At 44.5% G+C, this 16116-nt stretch overlaps 1 protein-coding gene across 1 annotated transcript in view; it reads left to right on the top strand.

Annotated features, from left to right (window-relative positions):
- USP43 (ubiquitin specific peptidase 43) overlaps positions 1-16116 on the top strand; it is a 929425-nt gene that overhangs the window by 774071 nt on the left and 139238 nt on the right. Inside the window, 1 exon segment of the mRNA XM_086930623.1 lies at positions 11986-12097. Coding sequence (XP_086786749.1) covers positions 11986-12097 — 112 coding nt within the window.

Here is a 16116-nt window from a genome sequence, read left to right as displayed (position 1 = left end):
AGTGAGCTGGTTTTTGGATACTGGAAAAAAAGTGATCTAATGATTGAGAGGAAGGTTGGGTTTCGGAAGAATATAAGGTATTGTAAAAGGCAGAAAATTCAGCAAGAATATCTGAATCCTTGTGTTTGAGAACAGAGTGTGTGTCATAGATTGACTCAATATTTAACTTATTATGCTTTACTTTCAAGTAATTAGCAAGAATCTTCCCAGCCTTATTTTTACCCCCATAAAATTTTGCGCTTGACTTTAATAAGTATAAAGATGCATTATCCGTGGAGTTTTTGTTAAATTTCATTTTGGCATTAATCAAAGCTGTCAAACTATCCTGCGAACGAGAGGTAAAATAAGAATGCTCCAATTTCTTAATGTCTAGAAGAAGAGTAGCAGTGAAATTACGAGCTGCCTTCCGCCTCTTTGCTACAAAGCCAATTATAAAGTCTCTTGCTGCAGCTTTAAAGGCATCCCAAATGGTGTGCTTGAGGATGGAGGGAGTATCATTAATTGAAAAAAATTCCTCAGAAAATTCAGTAAAAGATGCAGTAAACTTGGGGTCCAGGAGAAGGGAATTATTAAAACGCCATCGCCTGGGTCCAACTGACCTTGGGAGAATATCAAGTTGAACTAAAGTGAGGGCATGATCTGAAAGGAGTATCGGACCGATTTCTGCATGAGTGAGGGTTTGGGCAATATCATGATTACCAAAAATGTAATCAATTCGGGACTGAGAATGATGGCAGGGAGAATAAAAAGTGAATTCCCGCAAGTCAGGGTTACATAATCGCCAGGCATCAGTGAGCTTATGTTGAGAGATAGCTTGAGAAAAAAGTTTATGCGACTTGTTGGGAACGAAATGGGCTTTGGAATGCCTGTCTAAAAAGGGATCAAGAGGCTGGTTGCAATCTCCCGCTAAAATAAAGTTATTATCAATAAATCTGGTAATATGGTGTGAGAAGGCATACCAAAAAGTGGGATCACCGGTGGTAGGAGCATAGACATTTAGAAGGGAAATTGGAACATTCTTAATTGAGAGTTTAACAAAAGTCCAGCGACCATCATCATCTGACTCTTGGTTAAGCAAAGAGTGAGAAAGATGTTTGTGACATAGAATGGCTACTCCATTACGCCTACCGTCCCCTGGAGAGTAATATACATCACCCACCCAGCTTCTTTTTAACTTGACAGATTCTTCAGCAGATAGGTGGGTTTTTTGCAGAAAAGCAATATCAACACTTAGGCGTGCAAGGTGTGACAAAATTCTTTGTCGCTTAATAGGAGAATTAATGCCCTTAACATTCCATGTGACTATTTTGAGTGACATATCAGATACATAAAATATAAATCAGCGATAAACAGAGAGGAATAATAAATGCCCAGAATAACAAATTGAATAGACAGAATAAGAAAGCCAAAAAGGGATAAGATAGGTAGAAGTTGAAAAATAGTAAAGAGGAGATACAGGAGAATAGGCATAAAAAACAAGATGCTGGGAGAGTGAAATAAAACAGGAAAGAGAGTGCAGAAAAAGGAGGAAAAGACAAAAGTGATAATAGGTAGAGACACAAAAGTGGAGGAGAGAGAGAAAAAGAGGACACCTTAGAACAGAAAATAACTAGAGATAACAAGATCAATGACAAAAAGGGAATACCCAAGAACAAGGGAAGGAAGGGAAACATACTTACGAGGGGAGGGGCGAAACTGAGGAAGGGCGATCACAGGGAAGGGAAGACGAGAAGAGAAGACTGGACTGAGGGGGGAGCGCCCACTGGGGGAGGCAGCACAACCAATGTGAACGAACCGTCAGACCAAGGGAGGTACATACTGTAAACTGTAAAACCTGTGGAAGGAAAAAGAAAACAAGAGTTGAGGAGAAGAAGACATCACGAGAGTTAGTAATAGAAACAGGATGCCAGAGTAAGTGGAAAGGAGATGAGCATACTGTGGAAGTAGAAGGGAAGACACATAAAGGGAAAGAATTCAGAGAGGAGAAAGGTATCAACAACATAATGGAAACAAACATATATAAGAACAACAGAAACCATGTGAACTAGTGAATAAACCAAAATAGTAGGTTATGAAAGTCATGGAGGAAAAGCTGACGATGAATTGGAGAGGTCCATTTCCGATGTGTGGCAGGAATTGAGGAAGCTCCGAAGGCGAACAGGATCCTCGTAGGTCGTCGTTTTGTTGTTGTGAGTAACTCTAAAAATGCAGAGGTGGAAAAGGCCATATCTGGCACCAATGGATCGGAGCTCTGGTCGCATATCCAGGAAAGCTTTACGGCGGCTGGCTGTGGCTTTGGCGTAATCCTGCGCGAAGAAGAGGGTAGAACCAGACCAAGTGAGACGAGGGGAGGCGCGGGCCGCCGATAGAACCTTGAGAAGATCAGTATATTCCAGAAAGTACATGATGACGCCTCGTGGTCTGGGAGAGGCAGAGGAAGATGAAGAAATGCGGCCAAGCCTATGTGCTCGCTGGATGTTAAGCATTGTTCCCTCACGTAGGTGGAGGAGCTTAGGCAGGAAAGATTTGAAAAAAGCAACGGGGTCAGTCCCCTCACAATTTTTCGCCAGGCCATAAATACGGAGGTTGTTACGCCTGTTTCGATTTTCAAGTTCCTCGACCTGCTTTTGAAGAGAAGAAATCTGCGACTGCATGTGCGTCACCTTGGAGGATGATTCTTGCAGCGAAGATATGGAGTGTTCCACAGTCGTCACTCTGGCATCCATCTGTGACCAGTTATCGGTTAGGACCTGCAACTTAGAATTGGGTTCCTCCATAAAAGGTCTGAGAGCACGTATTTCCTCTAGCAGAAGTTCCATAGAAACAGCTGAAGTAGAGCCGGATGGCGATGGAGGGTCTTTTTTGAGGCGTTTAGACGTAGCTTTCCCTGAGGGCTGAACAGGACGTTCTGCATTGGACTGCGACATTTGGATGGCAAGTTCTTGAGATGCTTCCAGGTGCGCCAATGCAGAAAAGACTTTGGAATTCTTGATGAAAACACGTCGTGGGGTTTTGGAAACACGACCAATAGTGCCTTTCTCCATATGATGAAAGTCGCCAGCAAAAGGAAAGGAATAAAGGAACTGGAACCTGGAATAAACTGTGTATGCAAGAGTCAATGGAGAAACGAAGGAGGATTGGTGAGCAAATGCGTTCAAAAACAAGGAGGTCCGAAGGGGACTTCTTCACAATTGCTCAGGAGCTACAAAGGTGCACATAAGGACAAGTAGCTGTGCCCACATGCGTTAATTCAAAATCCTCCACGCAGGAAAAAAGAACACAGAGTGCCCACAGTATAAGAGCCAAAATGCCAGCATTTATATAATAAAAAAAAAAAAAAAGGAATCCACAAGAAAAACTGCAGCTGCGTGGCAAATGAAGGCAATTTTTGAAAAACATGCAGTCATAGGCAAACGTTGGCGGCATGAAGAAGGGGGAGCAGCATGTGGAAAATAGCCAAAAGAGACAAAATGGCCGCTTAAATCTCAATGTTCATAAATTTTGCCTTTACAAGATAGGCAAGCAGGATGGAGACATTGGCACGTAGAAGGTGAAGAAATGTGCTCACCGTGGAAGTTTGTGGAAGTCTGGGACAGCAGCTGGAGGCGGCATTCTCCAGGAGAAAAGCGCGATACACACGCAGGAAAGAAACAAAATGGCGGTCGCGGCTGACAGGGAGCCGCGGCCGCTCGTTAATGGGAGAAAAAAAGCCCACAGAAGGTGAAAAAGCGCCGCCGTTGCAATCACGGCGGTGCTCCCATATTCCGACGTGAGATGCCTTCTGCGATAGGCGTCCGCCACAGGAGGGAAAGGGTAAATCCCTCGGAAGGTCCGGAGCGCTCACACGGGAGCCGCCATCCGCATTGGGCGCTTAGCCACGCCCCCCGCCTCCATGACCTATTAAAGTTTCTTAAGTCCACGAGGCTACTTTCTTTTTAATTCACTTCCCGCATTCACTCCTGACCCTTCCTCTCACTACCTCTACACCACACATAGTACTGTGAAATCAGTGCTCCAGCATAGTTGTAGTTCGTAGCACGCCCCGTCCCACAGCGTAACGGGAAGACCCCTATGATGAAGCATGACACCAAGGGCCCTTTTGGTGTGGGAGGGGATGTAAGCAAACACTGTGTGCATCCTACAAAGATAGGAAACACACTCTTGTGAACCTCCTTTGAGGTGGATCCTTTTGTTTTGTATGAATTTCAAGAGGAGGACGTAGCCACCTCCAATGCCCACGAAGGGCACAACCTCTTCACTCCCCAATCCTGTTTTCCGTAGCACTCTGAGCAAAGGCCAGCTCTGCCTGTCTGTTGGCGTTACCAGCCTATTTGCTGGCGCAGTGGGCCCTGGACCTGCCACGCTGACCACACTTAGAGCTCGGTGATGGTGTGGTATCACTGTGGTACTAAAGACAGCAGATTTGTTCATCAAGCAGCTAGAAGGTCGCAGATCCCTGCCCTGCTGTCACATCGCATACATTCCTACCAAAACGATACACTGTATGGTTCCCTTCACATGGCCATTTGCCGTGAAGCCCATATGGATCAAAAGGTGAGCTGGAAACAACTGCATAGAGTGGGGGTTCAGCTTGTATTTGAAGCCTATGCACCGATGCCCATTACAGGGTGTGAACATACCCCAGGACATAGCTTCAGAAACTTTTCTTTTTTGAGAGGGGTGTGCAAGTGTCTCATAAGCTGTACTTGGCACAAACGTTTGTCCCTCCAAGGCGCCTCTGCCTCCTCTCACATGGTGAAAAATGCATAGAAGTTGGTAGGTGTGTACATAGCCCGGCTTTCACAGCATCACTCTGACTTTATAAGACCCAACAGCAATCAGCAGGAAAGATCACTACCGCTACCAAACAGAACTGGAGTGGACTGCCCAAACCTGTACCTGCCCTACCCCAAAACTGTACCTGCCGCTGCCAGGCCACTTCGTGTATCTTTTAAAGAAAATAAAATGAGAGTTCTAGTCACCAGGTCCAGTAAGTATCCCGATTAATTCCCTTTAGTCACCTGTCCGCCCATGAACCAGGTAAATTGAAGCAGGGAGTCCGTATTATAATTTGGTCATTTTGTTCCCATTGTAACCAAGATTTTTCTTTTAAAAACAAATGGAAGTATGAGTGCCTCTATTTAATGTCCCTGTTTCTTCATTAAACTTTGCTTTCAATTACCTGGACAGAAGAGAAGAACCTTTATTTTTATTCAGATTCAATTAATAAATGAGGAGTTTGTAAAGCAAGGCTACTCACCCCTGAGAGTCTCAAGGCGCTGGTGGAGGGGCGGAGGGCGGGGTGCGCAGATCCGTCTGAGCACTGGGTTCATTTCAAGAGCCAGTGCTTGAGGTCCTTCCTGATTGGGACAGCAATGGGGATTGTCTGGGGTGGGGGCATGGAGTTCCAGTTGTTGGTGGCGATGCAGAAGGATCTTCCTCTGGTGCTGGTCTTGTGGATCTGTGGGAAAGTGGCCTGTGACAGTTGGGTAGAGCAGAGGGGTCTGTTGGGTGCGTGGAATGATTGATGAAGGATTCTTAGTTATATTAGAAGATTTGGATAAAAAGAAGTAAGTGCCCGAACATTCTTGGATAATTTAATATTGGTAAAAGGAGTAGAATTATAGGGAACAGAGCAAACAATACTAGAAAACTACAAAGGGGGTAAGCAAGACAGCCAGGGAAAGAGGAGGAGAGATGGGAAAGGAGAAGTAAGATATGTGCATGTTCAAGTGAGAAACATGATCTTCAGTTATGTTTGGCAGTCTTGAGCCAGAATAAACCACAAGACATCATGGGTAAAGTCTTTATTTGTACCACCAGGCCCATGAGTTCATCTGTTCTGTTGCCTATTATGCCTGCATTTACATTCTGCATGTTACAAAGTAAATTGTCTTTTGGCACACTTAACTGCTTGTTTATGTGATAGACCTTAGAAGGATGAAAGGATTAGTTAACCAGTCTGCAATTTGAACCTGTGTTGCACGCCATACCGAGCTAAGTTACTTACTGCTCTCCAGCCCTAAAACTGGCATATGAACATAGAAGTTCATGTTTCGCATTGGCTAAATACGGATACACCTCTTGAAACCCCCCTGAACTTCTTATAACAAATTGGGGCTTACTCACATTTGCCCATTCAAGACCGATATTTATGACTCCACTACTGTGAAGGTTCACCAGCTGTCATCCCACCTGGGTCGGGTGGTAGCGGTGAAGAAAACGGGCAATGCCCAAGGAGCAAATGGGTAGGTGGACTGCATCTGTAATGGAATTGGCCTCGCCTGCTCTAAGTGGGTGTCTCCATAGGTACTTATTTGTGTTTTTGTGCAACGGAGAGTGAAGGCCTGTCCCCATCTTTCTGGTAGAATCACTTATTAGTGACCCGTTCCATAGCATCTCGAGGCAGGTGCAAAACTAATCTTGGACCATTTCTGGCTTCACGATGTGCCTCCTTTCCTTTTGGTGGCAATTCTTGGCATATTGTGTGGGTTTCAGTGAAACTGCTTCTTAAAAAGCATAGCTGTGCCAGAGTTTTTTCAAAGTTTTATTGGGGCTGTTAAAACAAACACTTTTTAGGTCAGGCTACCTTGGCACACAAGAAGTTATTGTACTGCATCATAAGTGCCCCGTCAGAGTTTGCGTTCCGCAAGTTTAGCTACACATTGACATCTAATGCACTGTTTGTGCTCATTTTTTGAAGGGAAGAACATGTTTCCATCCACCGTTGTTAACCAATACCCTGTACATCACTCCATTTCTCAAACGTAAAAAGCAGTGAGAAACCATGGTGCCCCCATCCAGCACTAAATCCGGAGTGCTGAACATATCTATAAGGAGCTGCAGGTGGTGGCTTGTGAACACTGAGGATGCAGCAGCCGCAGGAGTTGCTGGAGAAGTCGGGGACTGAGCATCATTTGGGATCATGTAGAACAGTACGGGACTTATGGCGCCCGATAGTATGGAAATGAGGGAAGGTTCCTAATCGCACCAGTTAGCCAAAGGTGCTGGTGCATGGCTCAGCTGGCTATTGGTAAGTGATAAAGAAGTAAAAGGAAAATCTCCCCTTGGGAAACAGCAAACCACACAAATGTATTTCATCCACTCTCAGACCAGCATACAGAAGCTAGTAGGACATTCACTCCGATTACTTGAACATAAGGACCACTGCAGTAAAGAGACACTAGGCTAAAATTGTGTATCTTCTCAAATATCCTCTGGCTATTGGACCTTTATGAAGTCAAGGATCCAGGGTATTACCCAGAGGGGCGAAGGGATGCTCGATGCATGTAGTGGGAGGCGTGGCGGCTGTTTTTGTACTTGAGAATTCCTGGGTAGGTGAGAATATTCTTTATTCGTCCACCCTCGCGTATAAAGTTTGTCCGAGTCGCTCTTCCTTAGGTTTGCTGCTCTTTATTCAAATTGTCAACACTAGATGATCCGTATTTGTTGCCACTTGCTATTTGACTTTGTTATTTAGGTTTACCTCACTTATTGTGTACACATTTCCTAAACTCCACATACTTACTGCTAGGTCGGTTAGTCTTTTGTATCACGTGCTTTTGTTATTTTTATGTTGTAAAAGTAGAATTGCTGCTAGGAGCAATCATTAAAAATAATTCACAATGGTGGGTCCTGTAAAAAAACACTAATGTGGCTAAATGTTCACCCTGTTGCAACCCGTGACTTATGTCTTTGGTTTGCAAATCAGTGTAGTGCTGCATTCGATAGTTTGATTAGCCACTTACATTTTATGGCATATCATTTTTTGGGACTATTTGCATAATAACACTATACTAACGCTATCTATCTATCTATCTATCTATCTATCTATCTATCTATCTATCTATCTATCTATCTAGTTATTTCTCTATCTATCTATCTATTTCTCTATCAATCTATCTATATCTAGTTATTTCTCTATCTAGTTATTTCTCTATCAATCTATCTATATCTAGTTATTTCTCTATCTAGTTATTTCTCTATCAATCTATCTATATCTAGTTATTTCTCTATCTAGTTATTTCTCTATCAATCTATCTATATCTAGTTATTTCTCTATCTAGTTATTTCTCTATCAATCTATCTATATCTAGTTATCTCTCTATCAATCTATCTATATCTAGTTATCTCTCTATCGATAAACAGAGCTAGTTCTCTCTATATATCTCTGTCTATCTATACATATACGTTTTGATTATTTTGTGAAGTGGTAAAGGGAGTATTGCTTTGGAAAGGAACTGGACCAACTTTAGGAATAGGAATCTGCAGAAGGGTGCACCCACAGAAATGCAGCAACTAGTTATCACATAGGGTTGGACTAGGAATGTCTCATCCAATAAAGGTTTGTCACAGATGTTCAAAATTTATCAGATGTAAGCATCATGGGATACTCCTGAGTTTTTGAGGAATAACATGCCGAATTAGGTGCTTACTACACCAAAATGCACATGGTAAAGCAAATACCATACACTTTTCCACTGACCTGCCATAATTTAAGAAAGAGAGAGATCTTGATTGCACTTGGCAGTTACCAGGTGAAGTAAATACCACTAAACTCGCAATTCCAATCCTTGTGCAAACAGGGGTTTGTGCAGGGGTAGGAAAAATCAAAACCAGTCATAATCAGGGCCTTAATGGGCAGGTGTTAGATATGGCATCTGTGGGAGGGTTTCCCCTGACTTAAGGCCTCTACTTGCAGTATTTTTGATGCTGTGCTGGATTTCGTTTTTGCAGGTTAAGATGCTTTGGGCACTTTGCCACTGCTGATCAGCATCAAAGTGCAAGTGCTCCCTGTATAAATTACTGTTACAATCGGTCATCCCTGATTGGCTTATTTGATTTACTAGTAAGTCCCTAGTAATGTGCTCTGTGTGTGCTAGGGCCTGTGAATCAAATGCTAGTAGTGGACCTGCAGCACCAATTGTGCCACCAACCTAATTAGCCCTGCAAATATAACTCAGACCTGCTGCTGCAGTGTCTGTGCGCAGTTTTGAACTGCCATCTCGACCTGGCAAGTGCACCCACTTACCAGACCTTATCCTTCCTTTTTCTTGCTTGTAAGACACCCCTCGGGTAGGCCCAAGGTACCCCTATGGGCAGGGTGCAGTGTATGTGAAAGGTAGGACGTGTACTGGTGTGTGTGACATGCCCTGATAGTGAAATACTGTCAATTTCATTTTTCACTATAGAAATCTATCCCAAAGGATAGCATGGGAGATACTTTAGAACATGTTACAAGTATAACTTCCCAATCGGACGAGATGGAGGAAGAACGTTTAGGCTCTCTGAACCCATGTATTTTAGTAAAGATGAATTTTAAATTGTGTGCTTGAAAATGCCACTTTTAGAAATTTGGCATTTTATTGTTTAAACATTCTGTATGCCTCTGCCGCCTGTTTGTGGATTGGCTGTCTGGTTTTGGAATGACTGGGATTGGGAATGTGCATTCATGGTGGACCACCACTGGTGTTAAGGGGGCTTAAGGTGTGCCTGGCCCTTCCTCGATGACTCAGGGCTGAGCTCCATAGACCTTGACTGCATTTAGAGTAGTGGGAGGAGTTTTTTTTGCACCTGAATAGGGACTTTCTCCCTGGCAGAATGCGGTCTCCACCCTCTGTGGTCATACTGCATCAGTGAGGACAGAACTAGGGTAGACTGGGCTCAGAGACCCTTGCACAAAGTAGAGCAAAGACAACATGGGGTATAAGTAGTGGACTGTGAACCCCAGAACTTTAGATCACTTCTGGACACAAGAGTAACTTTTGCCAAGAAGAAGAGCTGGAGAGCTGTGAGGAGGTGTACTGTCCCTTTGCTGTGTGCTCTAAAGGGTTGGCTTGCAGTTGCTGCTTCTGCCACAGGAAAAGACAAAGATGGGAACTTTGCTAAAGAAACCTGCTTGAAGAAAAATCTCCAAGGGCTTGTGTGCGCTGGCCTCCTGTTCTGACGTCTCAGGGACACAAAGACTTCACCCTTCAGCTCCCCTGAACTCTATTGCTAAGAGTTCTTATTTCCCAGGAGGTGCCTATTCCAGTTTTGGGCCTCTAGAGGTGGTTCTTACTGTTGGGAGCAACTTGAAAGAAGCAAGAAAACATGTCTCCGATGCTGTCAGCGATGCCGCTGCAACGCCGTGACCTGCTCCGAGGCCAGGGGCACTGCTCGTGAAGTACACAATACACCGCCCGGGCTGCACTGGAGCTCTGACGGCCATCAATGCCAGCTGACGCCTGCAGTTATCAGCCGTGCCCGACGCCAGCGCTTGCACTGACTCCGTCACCACCGGCATCAAGTTATCGCAGTGCCGATAACTGCCGAGGGTGACTCCACAAACTCGCCGACTTGGCATCATCACTGGACAGGATGCCCCAACACCGTCGCAACCGACTTTCCCTGTCCTGGATTCGACACTTCGCCTTCTAGTGATCACGAAGCCTCACCTCCCCCATGGAACTCCCTCCCCACTCACCTACGGCTGACCCAGGACCATCTCTCCTTCAGGAAACAACTCAAGACCTGGCTGTTCGAGCAGTAGCGACCCCCCACCCCCCTCAGCGCCTTGAGAACCTCATGGATGAGTAGCGCGCTATACAAATTTTGGTGATTGATTGATTGATTGATGGTAGCCAGGAAGCCGACCTCTGCACCGAAGCTTCACCTCCAAGACGCCGTGCATTGTCATAGACTTCGTTATCCAAAGGTACTGTTTGCTTGGGGTCTGTGTGACTCCATGCCCTACTTCAAGCACCTCGTGGTTGAGGCTGTACTTTGGATTTATTGCTGTCATAACGTCGTAATAGCCCCAGACGGATCTATATGTTTTATACAAGCTTTATTTTGGAAATAACTGTTTTTAAGTATTATTTTACTACCTGTATGTTGGATTTTTGTCATGTTGGTCTTGTGGAGTTTAGATAAAGATACTTTATTTTTCTAAACTGGTGTGGTGCCATTCTTTGGTGTTATCACTGTATTAATGTGTGTTTTGAGTACACATACTTTACACATTGGCTATGGGATAAGCCTGTCTGCTCGCGCCAAGCGGATAAAGGGGGTGAGCATGCAGGGGTTATCTAGAGTGTGTATCCCCCTTACCCAGTCTAGAATTAAGTATCCCTACTTGGACAAAGATACCTACCTCTGCCAACTAGAGACCCCCAGTTCTAACAGCAGGGTATAACAAGATAGCAGTTACCAGGCCATTACTGACAGAGTGATTGGTTCAAGGCCTGCCTGCACACACTGCGGCGTCCTCCTACTTCTCTTCACACAAGACAGTCTGGGCTGACATGGTTAACGCTGATTGTGGTCCACTGGTGTGATAATCCAGGAGGGCCGCGTGCAGGCCTTGCACAGAGCAGAGAGAGGTGTCTGGAAGAGCCGTGCTCATCACTTGTAGCTCTCAAGCCCTCAAGGACACGATTGGTCTCGCCTGTGCCTCTTTCCCCGGTGGTAGGCTCTTTCATTAGTTTGTAGGCATCCTTGCCTTCCTCTTCTGCAGGGCTGCCAGGCTGGCTTACACTTTATGAGCAGCACACCGTTCTCTCCCATATTATCTGTGGGCCTCCCGGACATAATTCCATCTTTTTACAGAAATGAATGCATTTTATAAATGACTCTTACTCTCCCCGTCTCAGCATGGATTTTGAGAGGGGTAGGAGGGAAGAATTTAATACGGACCATGAAGCCTACGATTGTTTTTTATCGCTCCTATTTATCTCCTTCGTGGTTTCAACCAGTCAATGGTACCTCACTTACAATGTCTTAATACTGATTACCTACTGTACTGTTCACTGTCTATAATTTAATTGAGTCACAATCCTATCAGGGTGGTTTGATGTGAAAATGTGTATTTCATTTTTAATTTGCCTGCAACATGCTTATCTTGATGAGGCAACTGAAAATGCATGAAGCGTTCCTGTCCAATTTTCTTTCTCATTATGCTGATGTGATAATTTTTTTAATGCATTCAATCTTTGGGATTTGCAGGTTTGGGCCACCTTTGCTCACGAGAGAAGACAGGGCGATGTCCTGGGATCAGCTGCAGCAGTGCATCCTGAACAAAATGCGGTATCTGATGAGGAGTGAGGCTCAAGTGCAGGTCAGTGTGATTGTAGGTGAAAAGAGTTGACCAGGGGTCAGAGTTTTGCTCTACAGTATTCTGCACTTCACTGCGCCCCCCAGTAGAAACATCAGCATTGCATATTGGTCGTTTATGGGGTAAGAAGAGCAGAAGTGTCAATCACACACAAAGGATGCTTGCTTTTCTGCTTTACGATTCTTCACAGATGGATGTGGGCCCTCTATACAGGGGGAAACTGATCTGTGAGGCAATAAGAATATTTCCAAAAAACTCTTGATGATATGACATTTTTGGTAGGCTGGTAAGCAATCTGCTGTTCGTTATTACAATTCAGAAAATGCCAGATTTGTTGCACGAATGCAAGGCTGCCAGTGTGGGCTTAAAGTATGCCCATAGTGAATGGCGTTCAAAAATACCTTTCAGGGTGTAAGACATTGTTTTATTTTAGATTATCTTTGAATTCTGTTAGAGAGAATCCCTTCCTTTGAGCAAATTTACATTTTATTATGTGTCACTGTTTCCAAACTAGTGCCTATTAGTAGACCGAGTAGGAGTGGGACTGTACCTCGTTAGAAATGATAGCTTTCCACTAAGTGGACAGTATAAAATGGAATGAGACCACCTTTCATTGAGTGATGCTGCGAATCAGTGAGTGAGTGTCTCTTCTCTGTTGATGACTTCCTTCAATAGAAAGTGATTATATTCCACTGAAAGTTGTTTCTGTCCTTATGTTTTTACGAACTTTCATTTAATGTGACTACCTTCTTCAGTGTGTGGCAGGGCCTTTGTATGATAAAAATGCATGTTTCACTGAAGACAGTCCTGACTGCTTGTTAACATGACTGCATTTAATACCGAGGAATGAGTGTAACAGGCATGGAGTCTAAACGTGAACTAATCATTTGAATGGTAATGCTAACAGTGTGTGCTTAAAAGCCATGTTTTTGTCTGGAAACTCCATGTTTTTTGGCACAGTCATACTAACAGGACAAAAAAGGAGTTTTCTACCTCTCTGGTGCACACATATAACCATGCCTGCAAGGGAGTGTACCTTGTGTGGCTCCGCCTTGAGAGCAAGGAGAGGGTTGCAGCACTAATTTCCCTAGCTTCTGTATGCTTATGCAAAGAAACCCTCCACGTTTTTATGGCAAAGCAGGAACTGAGCAACAATTTAAACGTTTGCAGAGCTCTTTAATTCATGTGTGAGTAACAGGAAGGGCCCTCTCCTGGTTGGAGTCATTGCTTGAAGGAAGATACTTCCAGGTGTTTGAAGGTAACACCTACTCTCGCCCACTACCTCTGCAATGTGGGGTTCCCCAAAGCTCTTCCCTGAGCCCTACCCTTTTCAACGTGTACATGTCCCCACTAGCTGAAATAGTCTCACCCTTTAGCACCCAGCTTATTAGTTATGCTGACGACACACAGCTAGTGGTGGCACTGATCCAGGTAGAGCAGGACCCCACAAACCTGAGCTCCTGTCTTAGAGAAGTTGCCAGTTGGATGAGTGTGTCACATCTAAAACTCAATGGCGATAACTGTGCTCATGCTGCTGGGTAACCAAGCAACCTTCAACCCACACACGTTGTGGCCGCCATGCATGGGGCCCGCCCCAACCCCAAAAAACGAAATAAAGAGCCTCGGCATCTGGCTTGATAAGGAGCTTACCTTCAGAGTCCAAGCCAGAAAAACAGCTGCCAGCTGCTTCGGCCTGCTGAGGTCAACACACAACCTAATCCAAGCTCTCATTTTTATCAAGCTTGGACTATGGAAATGCCCTCTATTTAGGAGCCCCCACCTCAGCGATCCGTAAACTTCAGGTGGTACCAAACGCTGCAGCAAGACTACTCACAGGTACTAACAACCACTCCTAAGCCAAACCAGCCCTGAGAACACTTCACTGGCTCCCGATGCAAGAGTGAATTCATTTTAAAGCTCTATGCATTGCCCACAAAAACCTTCAGGGAAAAGGTCCCCCTTCCCTCAATAACCTCATCAAACCCCATAAAACATCCAGGAGCCTCCGCTCCAATGATCTACATCTGGTCGAGGTCCCCAGAATCAGGAGGTCCCGTACCGGAGGATGTCTTTTCTCCTACAATGCCTCCAAACTTTGGATCTCCCTGACTATATCCATCCGCCAGGAAGTCAACCACCTCTCATTCCGCAAACAACTGAAAACTTGGCTGTTCCCACAAAACTTCACTTGTTCCTCCGCACGTCCACAGCGCTGGGATGCCCTCTGGTAGCCATAATCTATATAAGAGCATATACAATACAATACAATATTTTGCATATCATTTAAAAGTGGATTGCTAATGGCATGCAAACAGCACAATTGACATAATAACTTGATGGCATCGTGTATGCTGTCACCTATGCATTCTGTCAATTGCTAGCCCTGGAAATGCAGGTGGATGTGGCGCCCTTATAATGAGATTACGACACTTCCCTATGTCCTGGCATCTGCCTCGTGTTTTCTCTGTATTCAGATTCACTTTATCCCCCACCCTGACCTCGAGCGCCCTGCAAAGGTTTCGCAAACATAACGCTGGAATCTGCAAAGTCGTCTCTTTTTTTTAATTGTGTAGGAAGAAACCGATACCATCCAAAGTAGAGATTAAAATAACAGTTCTCTTTACCCAATCCCGCATCTTTAACACTTACCAAAAATAAGTATTTTAGAATTTTCCTTTGATGATATCTGCTTGGGTTTGACACTTATTCACCGAATGTGCCATTTGAGCTATTTTTGTGAACCTAACTCCCCGATGACAAGTCTGCCCTGGGTGTGTCTTCCAGTGATACTCCTGGGTTCCTGGGATTCTAGGTACAATTGATGATTACTGACTGTTTCTGACAGGCCTCGCAACATGTTAAGCTGCGGCCGGTGCAGGTAAGAGTGGGGAGGCACAGGGTGGGGGGAGTCTACAAATGATGATGATGAGGGAGAAGGGAGAATTTATTTTATTTTTAAAAATGGACCTTGCACTCGCTGCATCACCGACTCAGCGATGCGGCGAGCGCAAGGTATGTGTTTAAAAAAACAACAAATGATTCTACTTCGCCGTTGTATGTCGACCCCCCCCCCCTTGCCCCGCCCCACTGCTTTTACCTGCACCGGCCGTGGTCGAACATGTTGCCCTCCTCCCAGTGCTTGCAGTTTCCAAACAATGTACAGGCCTCCAACCTAGCTGAGCAAATGAGATTTGGGCTATAGTTAAGGTTCTGACAGATTTTATGGTGCAGTTAGTATGGAACAGGAATCCCTGTTGCATCTCATTTACAAGGCCAATAATTCGGAATCGGGCTAAATTTCAGACAAAGCAAGTCAAATGAGTCCCTCAGGAAGGGCTGCAATCTGGTAAGAGGAGTGCCTACTTTGTGCCGGTTATTGCCGAATGTAGGCACTGGCATTCATTTTTAGATTTTGGCTATAGACCACTTTAGCGGTCTGTAGGAGGTCCTGCTGTTTCCAATATATAACGGAATTAGTTTAGGGTTAACTCCTTGATTATGATTGGATGACTTTGTTGTCTATCTCAGCTGTCTACTCTTGATTTAATGGCTTTCCTCGTGTTCTAGTGTTTGCCCCGCTCAGGAGGATCTCAGTCTCAGAGTTCTGACTGGATGAATTGTCTTCTACAGTGGCATATTTGAGAGGGATGGATTGTTTTATTTTAAGCACTCACTGAGAGTGCATCTGCTTCTTTGCTCTCCTCTTTTTTCTGCCCCTCCGCACTTTCCTTTGCACACCATCGCTCTCACTTTATTTTTTATTTTTTTTATTTTGTACAAGAATCTGGCATTAGCATAGTCTTCCGAGCTATTCGGTCCCTTTTTTGCACGTCATGCACACTTGTTCAAGTTTTTTTTACATACTCATTTACCGTTCTATCATGAGCACCTTCCAAGTTACTAAGGCAAAATAAAAATGGCAACCGTACAATATGATGCATATTGGAATTATTTTTCTCAAATAGAAAATTATTTCCAAACGTACCAGCTATGCATGTATGTGTGCAATTGGCTTACCTCTT

Source organism: Lissotriton vulgaris, chromosome 7, assembly GCF_964263255.1.
Source record: "Lissotriton vulgaris chromosome 7, aLisVul1.2, whole genome shotgun sequence".
NCBI classification, from domain to species: domain Eukaryota; kingdom Metazoa; phylum Chordata; class Amphibia; order Caudata; family Salamandridae; genus Lissotriton; species Lissotriton vulgaris.
Note: the sequence above shows the minus strand (reverse complement) of the source record. Positions and strands in the feature narration are given on the sequence as shown.